Here is a 22,034-nt window from a genome sequence, read left to right as displayed (position 1 = left end):
AGTATGAAAAATAAAAAAAGAATTGATACAACAAAATTTTGGATCTCCTAAACCCAAAATTCCTAGGACTTCCAATAAATTTAGTGATGGAAATAATTTCAGAATTTTTTATAAGACAATACACCATTGAAATTTAAAAATGCCTTCCCTGTGCCTTAGTTGGGAAAGCTGTGATGATCTTCCTCTGATTCATTAACCGAGTTACAAAGTGCCATTTTCATTTGCTCTCACTCATACTCTTCAATTAAGCATACATCCAGAAGCAGGGATCACTTTTGCCAGTGCCGTCTGATGAATTGTTTATAGTATTCATATCTTAGTTTTAAGCCTGCTGTCACCACATCAAAGCACTTTCAAAAACCATCTTCTGTTCCTCAAATTAAGCATCCACGAGCTGCCCTTCAACTATGGTCTTCATGGCACGGATCACTGACCAAACAGTCATCCAATTGCTTGACTATAAATAGATTGAGCTGCGGTACCAATATTAACATCCATCGCAGTCCAAATTTCCCACAAAAAAGAAAAAAAGCAATATTGCTCTAAGCATCCTCTAAAGTTCAAGCTTGAGGAGGGTGTATCACCCTCAGAAGCCATCACCATAACCATCAAAGTTATCCCTACCGTAAGCCGTGCCTCCATGAATCCTCATTTACCAATGTTAAAAGGTAGCCATCATGTCAAATTCCTTGCTCCTCTCTTTGCGTTTCATAAGCAATTGTAGGTTCCCAAGCACACCACATATCATTTCCCACTCGGGGTGAGCTCTATCCCCCGAAACAAACTCCCAAACCCTGCTCCCGACCTCAATAACACTACACCCTGCCTCCCTTTTGCCCCCAAACTTCCTCATCACTTCTTTTATCTTCTCCACCTCCCCCCACCACTTCTTCCCGGCATAAATATTCCTCAACATAATATAATTCCTTACATTCCCGGGCTCAATATCAGATGCCATCTTCATCACCCTCTCGGCCCTAGCAACATCCCCATGGCACCCACAAGCAAAGAGCAAAGAGCTCAGCACTATACCATTGGGATCACATGGCATTTCCTTGATCATCCTCTCAGCCTCCTCCAGATATCCGCCTCTTCCTAAGAGGTCCACCATGCAACCATAGTGTTCAATTCTCCTTTCAATCCCAAATGCTGCCATCTCCCTGAACCACCTTCTCCCTTCATCAACAAGACCCCCATGGCTGCAAGCTGACAATACCCCAATCATCGTCACCTCATTCGGAGAGATCCTCTTTCTATGCATCTCCTCAAATACATCCAATGCCTCCTTCGCCCGTCCGTTTACTGCGAACCCATTGATCATTGCATTCCAAGAGGCCGTCTCCCTGCTTGGCATCCTATCAAAAATTTGCTTCGCCTTGTCGATGTCCCCGCACTTGGCATACATGTGCACCAATGCTGTCGAAACACTGATCACCCGATCCAACCCCTTTCTTCGAGCATAGCTGTGGATCCATCGGCCAAGATCAATTGCACCCATATCTGCAATTGCAGGGATAATGCTCACGACTGTCACCTCGTCCGGCTCAAATTGACATGATTCAGACAGCAATTCTCGGAACAGTTCCAGTGACTGGTGCGGCTGTCGATTCTGGCAATACCCACCGATCATGACATTCCAAGAGTAGAGGTTTCTCTCCGGCATTTTATCAAACAAGATTCTAGCTACCTCCATGTCGCCAACCTTGCAATACCCTGATATCAAACTGGTCCAGGAGACCACATTCCTATCTTGCATCTCATCAAACAACTGCCGCGCCGAATTCAGATCGCCTAGTTTGACAAAGACATCGATCATCGCATTGAAGGCCGCCGTGTCCTTTTCAGGCATCCACGTGAACAACTCCATCGCAGCGCCCGCATCCCCACTCCTGGCATAGCCCACAGCCATCGAGGTCCAAGACGCCGGGCTCCTCTGAGGCATCCCATCGAACACCTTCCTTGCAAATGCCATGTCCCGAGACTTGGAGTACATGTCCACCAGTGCAGTCGACGCGAAGATACTGCGGCAAAATCCCAGCTTGATCACGTCGGCATGGAGCTGGAGGCCTTCCCTTGGCTCCTTGGACGAGCCGGCGAGAGAGGCGCAGGATTTTAAGAGGAAGGGGAAGGTATGATCATCGGGAGAGAAGGGCGGGCTAAGAGGGGGAGGCGGCCCTCTCCGGAGGTCCCGGTAGAGGGCGATGGACTCGCGGAAGCAGCGATGGTGGACGAGGGCGCGGATCATGGAGTTGCAAAGAACGGTGTCCTGAGCGGGGCGGCGATCGAAGGCGCGGCGTGCGTGGAGGAGGAGGCGGAAGGCGGCGAGAGGGCGGGCGGAGGCGGCGGCAAGGTCGGAGAAGGAGGAGATAAGGCGGGTGAGGAGGGAAAGGTTGGCATCGAAGCCGCGGCGGAGGAGGAAGGCATGGATTTGGAGGAGGGATGACAAGTGAGCGGCGACGGAGGCGGGCGGAGGAGAGGGAATTCGCTGGAGAAGGGAGAAGCAGAGCTTCTCTTCTGGGGACCAGAGTTCGCCTCCCCTGGGCCACGCCGTTCGTATTGTAACCATGGATGGATGGGCTCTTCACACCCACCTGCAGGTAGCTTCTTCCTCCCGCGTTTGGGAGTCATTATTCACTGCGTAGACAAGGAGAGAGCGTAGATTTATTTATTCGAAGCAACCCCGGGAGCTGCTTTTTATGTCCGAAGGATCTATCTAATGTCTGCTCGTTTGGCCGGTTGGTTTTCCATAGAGATAAAGGAAGGCTTAGCCACTCAAATTTTTATTAAAAAAAATAATAGAGTTAAGTTAGTATTAAAATCCGAAAATAAGAAATCCCGCATTGAAAAAAAAACCATCATTAATTGATGTTGATCTTTGTCGTCAATGCACACGATGATGTTGAGAAAAAAAAATTTAGAGCCAAATCTGAAACTAACACCCCAGGATATCTAGCCTTCTGAAGATTGTTTATTGAGAAAAAAATCTTAAATTTTGTTTCTTCCAAGCTATGGCTGCAATCAACATAATACTGGTTGGGCAATATATAGGTGGAGTTTCTCTCACAATATGTTTATATTATCTCTATGAATATATCAGATTGTTCATATTATCTCAACGGACATATCAAATTTTATCAGTTTATATTGCTCGAGAGCTTGCATTCGAAAGTGCCCGATACTAAGACAAACTGTGAGCTCTGCCAGAACAAGGAGGGTCCCTTTGGTTAGTCATTAAAAAAATATATATATTTTTAATTTTAAAAAATAAAATTAAAAAATTATATTTATCAAATAAAAATAAAAATCAAAATAATCAAAATAATTACTTTATATGTAAAATAAAAAAAAATTTCAAAATTTATTTTTTTTTTTTTTTGACTTCCGCACCTCTAAAACGCTAAACCAAAAGATAAAAAGTCTGAATCATTTTTCCTCGTCGAGCTCTTTACCTCTCCATCCTCTTCTCCCTCCCTTCCTGAACTCCTCCTTCATCGAGATCTTCACCTGCCATCCTTAAATGTTATTTTTTACTTTATAGCAATATAATTAGCAAACATATTTTTTATTTTTTTATTTTTATTCAATAATAAAAATTAAAAAAAATAAAAAATATTTTTTAAAAATTAAAAATAAAAAATATAATCAAATGCATCCGCTGTTGCTGGGTAAAAACAGATTATTAGTTCAGCCAGTCGCCCAAAAGTGAAATTAAATATATCCAATCAAAGCCTCCAAAAGTTGCTCAACTTAACTTTATTTTATATATATATATATATATATATATATATATATATATATAAAGATGAAGTTGACAACCAACTTTTCTCATCTCTCTTTTTGCTCTTCGCTTTTTCCGTAACTTTATTTCACTGGCCTCAAAAAGGTAAAAAGAGCAGCAAACAACTTATATCGCTACAGCGTTGTTACAAATGGTTAAATCAAACCATTCCTTGGCTAGCCATTCAGAATGGAAACAATTCTTAATTTTTCTAAAAAAAATATTATACAACTTTTAATTATTTCTTCTAAATATTATTATGCCTTTTAAACTGAAAATGTACCAGAGTGAAGACGAATGGGATGAAATTCGTACCAGGGCACAGAAATGTCACGCCTTTCAAACCGAACGGGATGAAATACATGCATGGGGAGCTCATCACGATCCTCTTCGCATTTAGTATCTCCTATTTCATGTGGAGCTGATCGTTGTCCGTGACCTAGATTTTAGCTAAACGCTGGCACGCTCTATAAACCACATCAAAAACTCCGTAGGGCAGTGCCCTGCTTTTCTTCTTCCTCCCTCTTTACAGAACAATGCCTAGCTACTTGATTTCATTTTATTGTAGTCACAGTTCTTCCTCCAATTTAAGCTGCACAAGTATTTCTAGCTTTTAGCTGTATATTGCTTGTTGCAATTGGAATGCAATTGTTTTGCACATGAAGTATCTTTCTTGAACGGAGGGCCAAAAAAAAAAAATCAAGATCGCAATCAGATATATGCAAATGCCCTTCAGGATTCATTTGTGCATGTAAGACCATTTTTTAAAGATAAGTAAGGTGGCATGCAAACTGGAAGCATGCTTCTCCTCATCTGCCAGCAGGTGCTGATGGCAAGAAGTTTTGTTTTACATCTTATGGACGAATTGTCTCTGTTAGAAAGTAGACACTACTTATTTGAATAAACGAACTCAAATTATTACAATAATGATTACTACTGGACCAGACGAATCTAATGAGCAAAAAGATCTAAGATGCCTGGAACCTTTTAAATCTCCTTAAACACTGTCACACAGTGTAGTGCTGGTTAATGGCCTCAATGTCTAGCCCTCTAAGTTTGGCGAACGATTCCACCCTTCCTTTCAATGTATGCAGCTCCCTCAGCCTGCACAAAGTCATCAATAAAATATATCAGCAAATTTGGAAAGTATTGCCATTAGAGTGATACTTAGGCTGCAATTTGGAACGGTGAATTAAGAATCAGAAACAGAAAAACCTACAAACAACTAAACACTAAACAAGTAAGAAACCTCAATTATGATTCATAAAGGGCCAACATTTACTACAAACAACCTTGCAATCTCTGCACGCCTTTTAGCTTCTTCAGCCATTTGACTAATTTCATTGAAGGTGGCCCGCTCTAAAAACATTCTTGGTTCTGCAGGCTGCAGGCCATGCAGTGTTCGTTGCTCATGGGCCCATGCAGCCTCCCGAGCTTCCCGCCCAAAATCTTTCTGGCTGGTAAATGCCGTCTGAGGAGATTAATAAATCATGACATGAGATGAAAAGGGCATGAGAAATTAACTGATGTATTCCAGGATATCAACCAATATGATGTCAACATATTGGCTAAAATTTTCTGATCTCTCTTTTACAATCTTAATAATGATCAAATAGTAAAATTAATGGCTTAAAATGTAATTAATGTTGACAATATTAAATATGCCGATACTGCAGTGTTTCAGTCCTGATAATATCAGCCAAGATCTCAGTAAATCTCTGCTCCTTCTGTAAATACTCAACTTACCATCTTAGAAGAGATAAACCAAAAGCTCAGCTCATATCAATATGGACCATTCACCAAGATGGCAAAGATATCAAGTTTTATCAACCTTGGTAAAACATCTCGCTTTGAATAGGACTCTTAAGAAGTTTCATGAAGATGTCATTATTAGAGGAAGCATGAATTTGGAGTTGAGATCTACAGACCCTCTTATCTAAGACCAGATTCCAGGCTTTTCCACTGAGTGCATATCGTACACCAAGTTTGATTGGGTCAAGGAGCAAGTAGATAACGATGTTGTAAGCCCAAATAACCCCTGTCCAATGCCAACCAATACTTTTGATTCCAGCAAACGCCCAAGTTGCATGGGCAGCTAGGATACTAGCAACCTGCAAAGGTAAATGAGAAATCAAAGCCTATGAAATTATTTGTATTCTTATAAAAGCTATAACAAGATCATGATGTCAAAACGATGAAAAATAAATGCTGAAATTTAATTCTCCCAAGTTTCGTACAGTCAGTTTGGGATCTAGTTCCTTTGAAGGTCCATTTCCCACCATTATTGAAATGGTCATAAGAATCAGAGAAAATGTATAACTAGAAGTGGAAGCTTGTAGACTCTAAGAAAAAAATTGAAGTATGCATATAAACATAATGAAGATAGTTGATGGTGGAAGAATGCCCAGGAATGGTTATTACAGTATTACTAGGTCAGCGGAGGAAAGAACATAATACAGCATGACCACTTGCACCGTTTTCTTGCATGAAAATATTTAGATAAAGAGGTGGATGTGTTTGCTAATGTTTCTGGGACCATCAATGAGGTAGCATAATCTGTGAAGAGAGGGCTCTGCATGAAAGTTTCTGTTTAAGCAACTCTCAACCTTTTATGGAGGCAATCTAACTAGTTAATTTGTTTTCGCTGTTTTAAACTGCTCCCATTTACAGACTTCAATTCTTCTTATCAAATAACTCACCAGTTGTGCAATGACAAATGCAATAACGAGGAGAAGGCCAGGTCGCTCCAAAAAAGACCAACCTCTGGAACGTGTCACAAATATTAATGCCTGGCTAATGGTGCTCACTTGAAGGTATACAGCAGATGCCAACTTTTCTGTGTTGTCAAAGCGGACATCATTGTTTGACACATCGAGTTTGTGTTTGTTGAAAGTCTTGACCTTGAAGATGTGCTGCAAAATTATCATGAAAAATCTATAAGCGACCACACATGTGAAATGCCCTGGGAGAAGGTGCATATCAAAATTTAAATACAATGTCAGCATATTCTTAATAGACCATAAAAATTCGCATTCTTATCTTACATGTAAGATCTTAATTTTGTGACAACACTACACAACAGTACTGTACCCTTTCAATAGTTATGATCATTGAAGCCCCACATAGATGTATGGAAGGTACAAGTACTTGTAGAAATAAGCATACTAGTAATTTATACCTAGTTAATTGCTAACAAAAGATGAAGTCAGAAACAGAATACTAAATATAAAACTCTTAATCCTCAGAATCTAGTTTTTCCAGACTATATAAATCGAGACTGTAGGTATGAGAAACAAAAGGTTTCCTGCCAAATGAAAATAATGAGACCTATCCTATGGAAGAGCACCATTAAAGATACCTGGCATTCACTTCCCTCCACAACATAATCTACTTCCCTCGGGAATAGAAAGTATTGCCTTATAGGAAAATTTCTATGAACATTGAAGCTTGTACGTGTAAAATTCAGTCCAAGTTGCACATTATTTCGTGTGTGAAAAATCCTACATTATTCGAAAGGGTATCATGATCCTATATTATACCAGCTATTGCAATGAGGAACAGAATAGTGTAATACCACAAAAAATTCAGTCTCATTAGCTGCCCAGTAAAATATGGCAGTGGTGAGAGCCAGATAAGAACCAATGACCACTCCAGTTGCAAATATTTCAGAAAGTTTCCAACTATCAGGAAGTGGAGATGGCTTGACACGGTCCTTGGATATAGTCATGATTGTACCTGAACATGAGATACATTAACGATAGTAAAACAAAACAGAAAGAATAGAGGTAAGAAGATTTTGACGTGAATAAAAAAGAGTTCAGTGAGGCAGTTCGAGTGAGACTCTTGGTTCTAACCATCATTAAGAACTGCAATCACAAGGACCATGAATGGAGGAAAGTTAAATCTCCAGAAGACATTCAGCAACATAAATCCAAGCTGTTACAGAAAAATCCATCATGTCAAGAAGAAATAATAGTCTAATATGGCAAAAGAATTGCACTTTGATAACACATGTAAACTTGTTATAACCTTCCACTATTGTCTACATCCATAATTCCCCATGTGACCTATAGGTTGCGCTTGGTGCATCGTCAGGCAATCTTGGAAGGTAATGTGGATTGCCTTTAAGATAGATTGCCACCATTAAATTGCCAGTGATATTGATTACTGTGTTTGGTACACGCAGGTAATGTTGTAGTAAAATTACTGAAAATCTTGATTAATATGTTTGATATGTCAATCAGATTACTGGTAATATGAAATCAAATTCCTAAAATACCCCTAATAATTTGTCCTGGTGCTCTTCTTTTTCCCTGGTGAGAAGTGGCAGTGGTAGTGTGGGTATGGTGATGGCGCAGAAAAATGGCGGGGTGGGGGGCGTGGGGAACCACAGGCACTGGGAGGTGGAAAGGGGGCGGGCACGTGCGGAGCCATAGGGGTGGTGGGGACAAGTGCGGAGGAGCTTGGGGGGGGGGGGGATGAGAGTGGAGCCACGAGTAGGCAAAAGGAGGAGAAGCCGCGGGCAGGGGGCGTGCACGGAGTGGGGTGGGGGGACGGAGGGGGAGGGTTGGGTGATGGGTTTTGTGTGATTTTTTTGAGGGATAATTTTCTCCAAAATTTGTATTGCAGCATTGTCAAAGAAGTGGTAATCTGGATAGCCACCCCTCCCCAAAGCAATCCAGATTGCCTAATGAAAGATAATCTGGATTGCCAAGGCAATCTGGATTATCACCCAAAAGGCATACCAAACACAGCAATCCAGTAGGCCCACTTTAAATTGCCAGTAATCTGGATAGATTGCCAACTACCAAATGCAACCTTAACGTTTTCTATTATGGGTGTACTCAAGTAGGTCACATAAGACTCAAATATGATCCAGCCCCTGTCCAATTGAGACAAAAGATTCAGCTTTTGGGCCCAAGCTTGACCCAAATGTGAATCTGGACTGGTTTCAACCTAATGTGTAATTGATTCTTTTTTTTCTTTTTTTTGTAAGGCCTTTTTCTTGATTCAAATTTGCTTTGATTGTCTTATACACACCCAGTCCATGATAACAAAAGCAAGATGTATATTTGGATGAGACGTCTTCCATGGATTCAAGTACAGGTTGGGGTCTACTTCTAGATTTCAATATGCTGTAAACTTCACTTTAAAATCCATAACATGAACAATGGAATGCGTATTTTCATTGACCAGATAACTGACTTCAGATCTCTTAATATTATGCATCAGTTATGAAATATAAGCATTATTTTATTAAAGAAAAACAATAACATGAGAAAATTAGCAATAAAAAGAGCATATATAATAGTGTAAAGCTAATCAAAGAGCACACATGATAGTGTAATGCTAGTCAAATTTGTCCTTGATCTTAATCTTGATCATCCATACACTTGATGTATGTCTTTTTCTTCTTCTTCCCATTGATCTCTACCTCCAATTCTCTTGATTAGACCACTATTCTTGAGTTGTTCTCACGCATGCATTGCAAATGCCTAATATTAGTTTTGATTTGTATCTGAAGAACTGTGAAAGAATTCTAAAAAATTCATCAAAGAAGTTGTCTTCCCCATAACAACCTGCAACATAAATTACCTACCACAACCATATTAGCATTATAGAAACCAGTCCACCTTCGTATCACACATCACGTATTCCCCAATTTCATGTGCATTCGCACATGCCTTTAGTAAAGGAATCCTTATGTGCACCCATGTGCCTATAAACTTTTATCAAATTATTATACCCTTCTACAGCACCATAAACATGCTATAACAATATTAAAAGATACAGGAAAGCTACCGAAATTTACTAGTTGAGCAGAGCAGAAAAACATAGCTTGCAGCTTACCACAATACGTATAGTTATTGACACAGCATATATCTGCATGATGAGAAAGAAAGTACAGCCATCAGTTTCTACAAATTAACAGCCCCTAGGCACATCCAATTTTTAAGCTAGGCAGAAAAGGTGGTTATGTACAAACAAGTACTGATGAAGTTTTCTTGCAAGAAATCTATGACCTCAACAAATTCAGGACATGTGATTGCAGAGTTACTGATCTGAAATTTCTAAAACAAAAATTCAAAGATAAAATTCTAGCATTGTGTCCAATCATAATGATGTATCAACAGAACTCCAATGTAAATATATATAAAAGTATCAAAAACTGTGAGGAACTCAGACAAACATTGGTTGATGGTATATTATCTGATGAAAGCAAATGTTGTTTCATGCTGCTTTCCTGTTGTTGTAGTTATTTTAATTTCTTGAGATTTTTCATTGACTGAATTTCAATTTCATAAAAGGATACCATCATAGATTGCAATGCAGTGTATCCATGCCACAGTTACTAGAACCACAAAAAAAAAAAAACACTACAGAAAAAAGGAGGCTGGAAGCACATATTGTGGCCTCTAAGTACTACCACGCATCAGACAGCATACATGATGAAATGCATGATTACCGTGTAATTTTTCATCCTCTGGAAAATTGCACGGCTGGTTAAGACAGCACTGATAATCACACTCAATCCAGGCTCTGTAAGAACTATGTCAGAGGCACTCCGAGCAGCATCTGTTGCATCTGCCACTGCAATTCCTATGTCCGCCTTCTTCAATGCAGGTGCATCATTGACTCCATCTCCAGTCATCCCACAAATATGCTTTCTGGCTTGCAGTCGCTTCACGATTTCATACTTGTGCTCTGCAGACAACAAAATCAGAAAAACATATGAAAGATTCAAAATTGTTAAAAAGTAAAAATAAGGTTTACCTGGGAACACCCCAGCAAAACCATCTGCTTGCTCAATTAGCTCATCAACTGGTAATACTGCAATTTCTCCATGCTTGGTCTCACCCAATAAAGATGAAGATGGGTACATGTTAGTGCCCATTCCAAGCCTCCGACCAGTTTCCTTAGCAATTGCCAACTGATCACCTAAAAGTTTGAAAGAAAGTCAAAAAAGTAAAAGAACGAGAGACAACTAGTTGTTGAAGTTTTTTTATTTTTTAATGACATGGGATTGAGCTGCAAACTTGAATGACATGATTCTGTGGAAACATAAGGGGCAGCGCGTGTAAATTTCCAAACTCCTACCTGATGTCTGCTTTCATCTCTGCTTATGGACAATCTGCTGGGCATCTTATTTCATAAATTTCAGAATATTAGTTTTGAAACTCAATTGCAACAAAGAAGCAGAAGCATACAAGTAGACAGAGGGGACAACAAGTGTACCACTCGGCCACTACGGGTGCAATTCAACTCGACAATTCTACATGATAGTCATAAAATCATTCGAATGTATATTTATAATTATCAGAAACTAACAATAGTTACATCATGAGACAAGATAATAAAATTTTAATTTACTCTGAAAATTTTAGTTTTCACTCGCAACTACCAAATAATAAAGTTTGAAGATTAATATAGACATTGTTGATAGTTGGGAAAAGGCTTGATGGTTATGGTTATGGTGTATAGACTAGGAATATATGTCAATTCTAGAACCAACGCATGCATATCGTAACTTGAAAATTAGAGGTCTTCTCCACAGTGGTAAACACCTGTAATCATCTTGACACTAACTCCAAGGTTCAGAGCTCTGCGAATTGTTTCAGCACTATCATGACGCGGAGGATCAAACAGAGGAAGAAGGCCAATGAATTCCCAGGGTCCTCCTGGACTGTCTTTGATACCAGCAGGCACTTTCTGCATCAAAATGGGAAACAATTAGCTAGGGCATTGGTTATGGTTGGAAAGAAATACTAAGAAGTAAGAATGAAGCTTAAAAGAAATGAACATGAGAAGCTAAATTACCTGATAGGCAACGGCAAGCGACCGAAGCCCTCTATCCGCAAATTTGTCAATAATTCCATGCACTTTTCTTTCAATATCTGCCTTGTTCCATGCAAGATTGAGAATCTACAAGAAAGAAGAAAAAGTTTTAGCAGTGCTCACAGGAATTAATACGTATTGTTTGCTGATTTATCTTCTGCATCCTAGTTTGTGCTTGAGAATATACAGCCATTCTCAATCTGAGACCAACCAGGCCCACTGAACAGGCATCTAAATCACCATGCTAAGGATTCAAATATTCAAACATTGGACCAGGCTCAAGCCTCCTTTCACATCCCAAGACACTTCAGTCTGAGTAAGGGCCATTCTTGGCCAGCTAGAAATATGAATGTAGTATTAATTTCAAATCCATCCCAATTAGCACCATTATTGAATCCTTTTCCCATCAAAACAGAGCAAAAATCTATGCTGATAATGCTTCATAGAAGGATTGAGCAAGCTTTTGTGACCATTTATTGATATGATAACCCTCTAAGAATTGGTGTGGAATTTGTGGTTAAGGCAATTTAAGGCAAGAAAACAGACTATCCTACAATCGAGAAGGCCAGCTGGTGGGTAGGAAGACCCACTTCACTAGTCATATAAGCTCACGCAAGAAGGAACCCTCCACAAATTCCATACTCTTGGACATCGTCTAGATAAAGAGAAGATATTACAAGGTTCGTATAAGAAAGGGGGACAAAAAGACAACAGATTGAAACATGATCTCATGTGGCAAAATTAATATAGTGCAACAATAAAATAATAAATTACATGCTGTTTGTTTCAACTACGAGACTTACCTTGGTAACAAATATTTACGTTTCCAAGAACCATGCTGGAGACAACTATGCATCCTAACATCTAACAATATCAAGCATATGCATGTCTGTCTCACTTCCTCTCTCTACCCTCTTTCATACCACCTCCAAGACAAGTGACAAAAATCTCTGAAATCATTGGAAGTTTCTACATTGTTTTTATTATTCTTTCAATAAACTTCTCCTTAGTTTTGGTTGATTTTAACTTTTAAAAAAAAAAACTATTTCTATGAGTTCCCCTCTCGTCAGCTTAATAAAAAAATGATTTTAACTCTACCTGTAAAGTGCAGGCTAACCATGGGAATAGTGTGGCCATGGCAATGCATCACCAATCAAACCGTCAGGTTAGTCCAACTAGATCCATTTTCCTTTCGACTAATAGGTAAAATTAAATCATTGATTGACTATAATAGTCATCCAATTAATTAAGTCTTGACAGATCAACTTCCTTTAATAAAGCATCAGTGTGGTTGACTACTTTCATCTTACAGAGGAAACCTAGTGAAAATATCATCACATGTATTTTCTACTGCCTTTTAAACTGGTTATGTGGAAGCTCCTCTTTTCTGATACTGAAACTAAATGGTGGTGTACATGTATTTCTATACAAATAGATATTATATGTCTAGTCAGAAAGATCTGATATTTATATGCAGCAGATTATCCCGCAGTGCTATCATATTGATATTAAAAGTCAAGAGAATGTATACCTGTTCTGGTGCACCTTTGCTCACCCTATGCATTTTGCCAGCAGCATCCAAGTATGTAAGTGCCGTTCTCTTGTCAGTAGGGTTGAATGGAAGGAAGTGAACCTCACAAATATCCACACGTGCCTTCAATAAATTTAAAAAAGGTTCAAACAAAAGTTCGCAGAGGAAAGGAAAAAACATTTCAAAAATATGTGAACAGCAAAAAAAACAAAAAAAAAAAGGTCAAGAGCATGTAGATAGCTAGTTTTCAATCAGATTAGCCATATTGCATATAAAAGGATCTTTTTAATGTAAATGGTATTAGCACACATGCACATTATCTTTATTTTCCCAGAATATCCATCTTACACAAAAGATTAATACTGGGGGTGATTGGAGGAGAAAAAATGCCCATGCACATTTCACTGCATCACTAGTTTACATATAAAAGATATTCAGGTCCCCTACCAGGGGAAAAAGAAATAAATCTACAGTTTTGATGACATAGCGTCCAGCAACTGAATGTCATAAGGTGCATACATGACAAACTTCAAGATTTGATTGGAGCAAAAGGTTGGCCAACCACATTATACAGGAAAGTCTTGCTATTAGTTTATGGAGAATTGACTCTGTTACCTCTCTTGGGTCTGATAACATGGAAACAACTGCAGAATCAATAGCATCTTGGTTCTCCAATCTTGAAGCCCTTGCAGCCATCAAGACAACTTGATCCCTGTCAACGCCTTTGGCGATAACCTGCAATGACATTTATGAGTTGAAATCTGCTTGATACAAGAATTCTCCCACCTAAATGCTTAAAAGACAATCAAAAATGGCATAAAAATTAAGCTGTAGGTCAGACCACTTATTAGTTGTAAAAATATATGTTAATTTCCAAACAATTATCTAAATTTTGCTGATGTTGTCTTTTATCAAACAGAGTAGTGTTTTCATATTTTGAACAAGATTATGCAAATATATGCAGTACATATTCTTGATGCATAAAAAGTATACCTCAATCATACTCTTGTCAACTGTGAGCTGGTTGAGAGTTAGAGTTCCTGTTTTATCACTACATAGAACATCCATTCCAGCCATTTCTTCAATAGCAGTCATTCTTTTTGTTATGGCACCCTGCACAACAGAAGTAGGACAATTATGCTGAATGCTGAAGTATCAGCAATCAGATGGAGAGTTTAGATTTAGCTTATTTAAGCAATAACAATGGTAGGAGGCTAGGACGCTCAAAATTCACAAGTTCAATGGTGCACAGACCTGCTGGGACAAGCGATGCGATCCAATGGCCATTGTAACAGAAAGAACTGTGGGCATGGCAATTGGAATCCCACCAATGAGTAGCACTAGAAGATTATCAATGACAGTTCGATATGCCTCTCCACGAATACCATACATCACAATTATATCAATGACCATTCCAACAGCTATTGAGCAGATACAAAAGTTCCCTATTGCAGTCAAAACCTGAAAAACATCAAACAATGGTTAATCTCTTGGATGTGTTGATTAACAACGTTGCTCATGGTACAGTATTATCGACGCACCACTACAAATCCCAAATCAATTTAAAATTAATGGTTGAGCATATGTTGCAAATGGAATACTCTACAAGTTGATTAGTTCATAGCAACATCACCAATATCAGATCCAATCAGGCAAAACTTGCAAAAGCAATATAGTTTCTAGAAACCTGACCTTTTGAAAATGGCCAACATGAGTAGTTGATTCTACAAGATGAGCTGCTTTCCCAAAGAAAGTATGAACTCCAGTGGCAATTACAACTGCTTCTATTTCACCTTGCTTGCACGTCGAACCAGAGTAAACTCCATCACCAGGGTTCTTAGTTACTGGTAGCGATTCTCCCGTAAGAGCAGACTGAAAAAATTATGTATTTCACTTTGTTGAATAATTAATCTCAGGTCTTAAAGTCACCAAGTTACCTTCGTAAGGTTAAAACAAGACATGGCAATCTACATTATCAACAACTGAACTGGCCATTCTTTAAAAATCAAATAGATATACCACATGGTCCAGCCACATGCTTGATCATCCACAAATAACCCAGTCACATTAATGTTCACACTTGAAGACTGTTTCGGTCAGATTTCACTGAATGAGTGAACAATGCTTCATTCTGGCCGCAACACTAAGGTTGCACCATTGTGACCTGGAGGACACGGATGCAAAGCACAGAGACACCTCTCTGCATGAGGGGCAAGGCTCCTCTCCAGATCCCACAATGATGGAAGCCTAGTGCATTGGAGCACCCTTTTAGTAACATCACATTAGTCAATTATCCTCTATCAATGTGACTTATGACCGTCCGACTTAAATATTCGTTTCTAATTCATTATCAGTTTTCAACAAAAAGTTGTGGTAACTAACTGATTATTATTCATGAAGATCAAAAGCGAAGGTGACCATGTACCTGATCAATTTTCAGAGGATCTCCCTCCAGAAGACGTGCATCAGCAGGAATAATGTCACCAAGTTTAATGCTGATTATATCACCTGGAACTAGAACCGATGCATCCTCCTCACTCCATTTCCCATTACGTAAAACCTAAGGAATTCTTTGAAAGGTCAATAAAAAAAAAATTTTAAAAAAAAGAACTGCTTCGGACATGTATTTTTGTACATAAATATATGCATGTATACATATGTATGCATGTCTGCATACGTGTACATATGTCTATTCATCTGTCCGTGCATGTGCTGCAGCAGAAAAAATACCTTTGCCTTCGGTGCCAACCGAGCCATTAGAGCAGCAGCTGCATTGCCCGCATTATTTTCCTCTAAAAAACTAATGGTGGAATTGATAAGGAGTAAAGTCACAATCCCAATGAAATCATGGTAATCAATATCCTTTTTCTGCAAGAAATCCATGTCAGGGCATGAAATCATAATAGATAAACAAACAAGAAAATGTCAACATTCAAGTAGCAAATTTAAGTCACTCAATAACCAATAACCAATTATTCTTTGGCTAAGTTTTAAAAAAAAGGGGAAAAAGTGTTCCTTAATGACATCTTAAAATTTATTCTTTTAGAAAAAGTTGTTAGTTGAACAGGTGCTCTAGCCATCATTCCCATCATACGATACCATGGGCAGACTTTGATAGGTTTAGGTGTGATGGTCCATCATCTGAATGCCGCTGTCGTACAATCATGAGCATTGGCCAAATAGTCCATCATTTGGATGATACATGCTTCAGCAGAATTCCGTCTCTATTTTTTTTTTAAGTTTCTTTGGATAAAGATGAAAATAAAGTGTTGATCATCAAAAGCAATATTTGTAATTGGGAATTTGTTCTTTTCAAAAAATAAAATAAAATAATGTGCCTTTACAGGCTGAGGTGTGGAAAGAAGCATGAATATATAAGCATTTATAGAAAGATTATGCAAAACAGTTCATAAACTTGTGCATGAAAAGAGAACGTTGACTGAGATATATAGAGAAGATAGAACTAATGAAGGTTATGCAGCCTAATTAATTGTCAATGTCTTCTCTGTTGAATGTCGGTTTCTCAGTTTTGCACAAATATACAATGGCGGATCTAGAAATTTTACTTTATGGGGTCAAAATAAAATAAAAGATAAATTTCGAATCAAAACGCATTTATTTTTTTTCGAAAATTCTTCTCCCTAGCCGTGGGCCATAAAAGGTGGAGGAGCAATGGGTGGCAGCCTACCAAGGTGGGAGGAGCGGGTGGGGAGGGGGATGGGGGCACGGTTGCGCGGCATGGTGGTGGTCGGATGGGGCATTGAAGGCAAAGGAGCCGCAAGTGCCGGTTTGGTGTGGGGGGACCGTGACCGGAGGAGCCACGGGCGCCGGCCCTCAGGGAAGGATAAGACCATAGACGGAGGACCTACATGGTGGGGGGGAGGGCAGAAGGGAACCATGGGTAGAGAACTAGCGAGGTGGCGGGTGGGGCCCGTGGGGGGAGACCAAGGGCGGAGAAGCCATATGCGGACAAGCCGAGGGCGGTGGGGGGGGTGCTGGAGGAGGAAGAGACACAGGCGGCCGGGGGGAGGGCACGGAAAAGCTACAGGCAGAGCCGAGGGATGTAGCGAGCGAGGGGTCGGGGGATGCGGTCCATGTGGAGGAACCATGGTTGGCGCCAACAGCCGAAGGAGGTGGCGGACGTGGGAGCAGAGAAACCATGGGCAGAGTCACAGAGGGAGACGGTCAAGCAAAGAAGTCACAAGGAAGGAAGAAGAAAGAAAAAAATAAAGAATTTTTTTTAAAAAATAATAAAATATATAAAAAATAATAGATAATATCTTAAATGTCTTATTTGATTTGAGTTAAAAAAAAAAAGATAAAAATAAAAGAAGCTAAAAGATGCATACCTGATATAGATTGAGAAAGAGACAAGAGGAACAAATGGTTTTCTATTGCATATGGATTGATTAAGGTATAAAAAAATAAATTGATGTGTGGTTTAAATGTAAGGGATGAATGGATGGGGACCATGGGGTTGAGGTGAGGCATTAAAAAATAAATAGAGGAGTAGTCCTTAAAGAGAGAGAATGTAGGTCATAATTATTTTTTTATTTTTAATGTGGTATATTGAGTTACTAAAAAGAAAGACAGTGGGTCATAATTATTATTATGTGATATTTTTTATTCTTTACTTTTAAAATTTTACATGAGATATGGGGTCAATTCATAAAGTTAATGGAATCAATTTTAATTTTTTTTATAGTAGTATATACAAATATATATATATGTTTAATATTTTTTGATTTTTTTGTGGGGTCAATTGACCCCCACATTTCTTAAGATGGATCCGCCACTGCAAATATAGCAAATGAATGGGTCAAAGGATTAAATGATCAGACCTCCTATACCAATTGAGGCAAAATTTTTATGATAAAAAAAAAAGAAGTGATGAAAAATGAAAAAAAAAAAAGAAAAAAAGACATGGACCTTAAAAACATGATATGGAGGGGGGGTTTTTTTTTGGGTTGTAGGGAAGGGGGAGAGTTAGGCTAGGATGCATTTGAGTACATTTGGACCCAAATGCTTCCTAATGGAAATCAATGATGGACCTTTCAAAAAGACAATAAACACCAATGAACATGATCTTTGGTGCATAAGCCTAGAAACAGAAAACATGCAGTTTCACAATCTTTTTCTCATGCATCAAACCAATGAAACATGAACAACTTTAACAAAATGATGTCATGTCTTCATTTAATCTACACTATGGATGTATCGAAATCAAATGAATATGTTTTACGCATATAGATCAAGATCAGCTGTTTACATTTGCAAACTATACAATGTACAACATACTTTAGATCACTAGCTATATTGCTACCATTCGTTTCATGCTCGTTTGATGTATAAGCAAAAAAGACCTCTAAAATAGATGATGTTAGTCTCTAGACATTTTGTACACCATATATTATGATTAGCAGCATTGATTTTCATTCTAAGAGGTGCACCATTAATGTCCACTTGAAAGCATTTGGGGCCAAATGCACTAGAGTGCACCCTAGCCCCTCTCTCTCTCTCTCTCTCTCTCTCTCTCTCTCTCTCTCTCTCTATATATATATATATATATATATATATATATGGACTCATTTGGTTCGCAGGAAGTGGAGGGGGAAGAGGCAATTTCTGAAAAGTGGAGAGGAGGCCTCTTGTTTGGTTGGAGTTTTAACAGGAGAGATAATGAAAAAAAGCTCTTCCCATGAAAAGTCACTTCCCACATTTCATGGAAAGTGGAAACCCACTGAGGAGATGGATTTTGGCACTTCCCATTGGATAGAAAGTGGTGGTGCTTTTTTCTTACCCAAAATATCCTTTTAAGATCTACAATTGAGATTTTGCCAAATATCATGGATGGTTAGAATGAAATACTAAATAGTGATAATACAATATTATATTAATATTATAATATTTATTATATTTTAATATTTATACTAATATAATATTTTTATTAATATTAATATAGTATTTATATTAATATATTAATATTATATTAATACAATAAATTATTATGATCTAATATTATATTATAATACATTAACATTATTTTTACATTAATATAAATATAATATTATTATTTATATAAAGTTTAGAAGCAAAATGTATGGTCTTATATCTCTTAAGGGCATAATATGTATTCTATACGGTGTTCCTAGAAAAATGGATGCTCAACCAAACATAAGCCATTTTTCAATAAGTCACTTTCCCATGATCAACCAAACATATCAAAATTCTATTCCTAGAAAATAACATTTCAGGAAGTTACTTCCTGAAAAGAAAAGTTCTTTCCATGAAACATACGAATCCCCCACACACACACACACCCACCCACCCCTATCTATCTATCTATATAATATTGTGTATGTGTGTGCACACACACGTGCAGTTCAAGACTTAAATTTCTCGAGCTTTGCTTTAGTATAATGTAAGACATACATGAGAGAAAACAATTATTTAACCGCTCACAAAATTTCCTAATTAGCACATGTTCTTTTACATATTCAAAACACCAAAATCTAATAGTTACCCTAGTTGATTTACAAATTCCTCACCTGTCCTCTTATATCTTTCCCTCCATGTGCAAGAGCAATGGCCATGACAGCTGCAGCTTCCATGACCCAAGATAATGGATTCCACATAAACCCCAAAAATTTGAGTATTTTACTTTCCTGCAAAATAATAGAAGAGAAAATTGAGGGAAAAGGAAATATATAAAGACCAGCAGCTAAATGCAGAAGCTCATGCTGCTACATTGATATATGTGATGCTTGACCTTTTTTTCTTCAAGCTTGTTAAAACCAAATACAGCCAGCCGCTCTTGAACAGCTTCAGATGTTAGACCTTCTCTTGTGCAATTAAGGCTCTCAAAAACCTCTTCGATGGGAATGTTTTCCTGAAAGAATTGAATCCCAATTTCAATAAATCATGAAATGTGAACAGCACAAAGTTCGTGCACTCGCGATCTCCAAGAAACATAAATGAGGTAATTTTTTCAACGTTTTCATAAAGAATGTAGACATATCTACACCATTTCTTGAGATTTCTTGTAAGCCTGAGATGAGATGTAAGGTTCAGGGAAGGCGTCAAAGACATAAACTGAAGGCAGAGGTCAGCATTACCGCTGCTCTACTCAAATGATAGAAGCATGTCAGGGTTCGGTAAGATTATCATATATCAATCCTCCATAAGGATAAGAATGGAATGTCTCTAAAAAGGGGTATAAAAATTGAAATCCTGGCCTAAATAAACAACATAAGTAAGAAATATAGGTAGAAATAGGAAAAATGGAGTGACATATGGTGAAGCAAGTCACCATTATGATAAGTACTGAAATTTTGAAACACGTCACTAGCGTCAAAAGTTTTTATTACTTCTACTCAAGAAAGAACACTTTATCAGGAATTGAAACCATAGAACGAATAGGCATAACCATGAAGGTGCCATCTAGACTCAGACTTGTCTGGCAAGACGAGAATTGGCATACAATATAAGCTTCAAACACCTCGTAATTATCCATGCCTCCATACCAGATCAACAATTTCCTTGCTAATGGCTTCAAGTACAGTTGATTTATCATCCATAGTTGCCCTCAGTTGGCTTCACCTGCCAGGCGATTCAAGATGAAACTATCTGCAGCGGCAACTCTCCTTGCAAACCTAACCAGAAGCAGTCCAATATATTAAAAGGAAGCAAGAACGACTTCAAATATAAAATCCAAGGCTCAAAGATGGGAACATGAGAACCGAATGCTTTTAATGACGGAATTCTACCCAATTCCTTATCAAAAATTCCTTCTTCCCCCATTGTACGATGATCCCAACAAGCCATATATCCAAAACCTAAAAAAGTATATGAATACCTCCAGAATTTATGCAATCAATCTTCTCTCCTTTCTCGAAACCCTACATTCAAAATCCAAGTCCTCACCAAACAACCGATCCAGGATCCCAGGGAGTAAGGAAACAGAGGGAAAAAAAAAAACAAAGATTCTTTGATGCCCGCCGTCCCTTCTTGCTCCTCCTGTTCCACCAAGAAGTCGGTAACGAAGTAGACGGCCGAGACGGGGATTTAAAGAAGCAATGGCGAATGGCGAGCCTGCCCATCAAATCGAGGAGAGAGAAAAAAACAAGAGGAACAGATGGAAGACAGCGAGAAGAGAAGGACTCTGTGATACGGGCAAAGGCTATTTGGAAGAAGACGAAACCCTAGGCCTCTGGAGCTCCGTCCTCTCTAAGTCTCTTCAACTCCGAACCTTCTTCCCTCCGGATTTTATACTCCGTTGCCTCCAAGGAGGGCTACGAAGGCAGCTTCTCTGGGGATGCGTGTTTCCTCCCGAACAGCAAACACTATTACTAAGCTAATTGGAAGGGTACGGGGTCAGTTTTTTTTTTTTTTTTTTTATAATAATGTTGAGTTATTAGCTACCACGTTTGCTGTGCGGTCTCAGCTGATCTTTTCATTGGCATGAAAAGTTGGCAGCGGGACGTGGAAAAACTGTCATTTTATTGTCTGAAAAATGGCCTGATTGTACCCAAAAAAAAAAAAAAAGGCCTGATAAGGTGCCACCATGTAGCCTACTATTGTGGCATTTTGTGGGTAAGTACTCGTGAATCACAGCACCTTCGCAAGTAATGGTGCTCTCATCTTGGTAACATTTTCTCAGGCATATGTGTAATGGAATGACCAGTTAGATTATTTATATCAGTTATATTATTATTATCTATATTAGTTATAAAACAATAGTTGGAACTTTTAAAAATTCTTTACACAATGTCATATATTAATTTTTTTTGGTAAAAAGATCTTCCAACTAATTTTAGAATAAAGAAAGAAAATAAAAGAAAAAAGAAAACCTCAAATCTTCAACCTATTGTCAGGTCATTTTAAAAAATG

General features: G+C 38.4%; 2 protein-coding genes across 5 annotated transcripts; both read right to left on the bottom strand.

Annotated features, from left to right (window-relative positions):
- Positions 1-462: 462 nt before the first annotated feature.
- LOC105043729 (pentatricopeptide repeat-containing protein At2g44880) lies at positions 463-2,708 on the bottom strand. The gene has a single exon (XM_010921396.4). It carries the CDS (start codon positions 2,564-2,566, stop codon positions 662-664), a length of 1,905 nt encoding a protein of 634 aa, XP_010919698.2. The 5' UTR covers positions 2,567-2,708; the 3' UTR covers positions 463-661.
- Positions 2,709-4,496: 1,788 nt separating this feature from the next.
- Positions 4,497-21,394, bottom strand: LOC105043730 (plasma membrane ATPase 1). 4 transcript variants are annotated; one of them, XM_073255675.1, is made up of 22 exons: positions 21,001-21,392; positions 20,669-20,797; positions 19,915-20,034; positions 19,694-19,810; positions 15,876-16,013; positions 15,571-15,705; positions 14,838-15,017; positions 14,400-14,606; positions 14,139-14,258; positions 13,761-13,880; positions 13,146-13,268; positions 11,597-11,701; positions 11,344-11,488; positions 10,553-10,717; positions 10,245-10,483; positions 9,629-9,661; positions 7,633-7,714; positions 7,353-7,513; positions 6,478-6,690; positions 5,707-5,889; positions 5,071-5,249; positions 4,497-4,882 (listed from the first exon to the last, which is right to left on the bottom strand). In XM_073255675.1, exons 2-22 carry the CDS (start codon positions 20,720-20,722, stop codon positions 4,786-4,788), a joined length of 2,916 nt encoding a protein of 971 aa, XP_073111776.1. In that variant the 5' UTR covers positions 20,723-20,797; positions 21,001-21,392; the 3' UTR covers positions 4,497-4,785. The 4 variants fall into 4 exon arrangements, 3 of the variants coding, with proteins under 3 accessions (XP_073111776.1, XP_073111775.1, XP_073111777.1); XM_073255674.1 differs by having other exon boundaries at positions 10,245-10,717; positions 21,001-21,393; XM_073255676.1 differs by lacking the exons at positions 7,353-7,513; positions 7,633-7,714.
- Positions 21,395-22,034: the final 640 nt, after the last annotated feature.

The sequence above is a fragment of the Elaeis guineensis genome, chromosome 4 (genome assembly GCF_000442705.2).
Source record: "Elaeis guineensis isolate ETL-2024a chromosome 4, EG11, whole genome shotgun sequence".
Lineage (NCBI taxonomy): Eukaryota > Viridiplantae > Streptophyta > Magnoliopsida > Arecales > Arecaceae > Elaeis > Elaeis guineensis.
The sequence above is the reverse complement of the archived record's forward strand: the minus strand, read 5'-3'. Positions and strand labels throughout refer to the sequence as shown.

Coding starts and splice junctions, on each gene's coding strand:
- LOC105043729 (XM_010921396.4), bottom strand. CDS start 2,566: ATGGTTACAATACGAACGGCGTGGCCCAGGGGAGGCGAACTCTGGTCC.
- LOC105043730 (XM_073255674.1), bottom strand. CDS start 20,722: ATGGATGATAAATCAACTGTACTTGAAGCCATTAGCAAGGAAATTGTT. Junction 13,269..13,760: donor TGTTATCAGACCCAAGAGAG/GTAACAGAGTCA, acceptor AATTTATTGAAG/GCACGTGTGGATATTTGTGA. Junction 5,890..6,477: donor CATTTGTCATTGCACAACTG/GTGAGTTATTTG, acceptor TTACCTTTGCAG/GTTGCTAGTATCCTAGCTGC.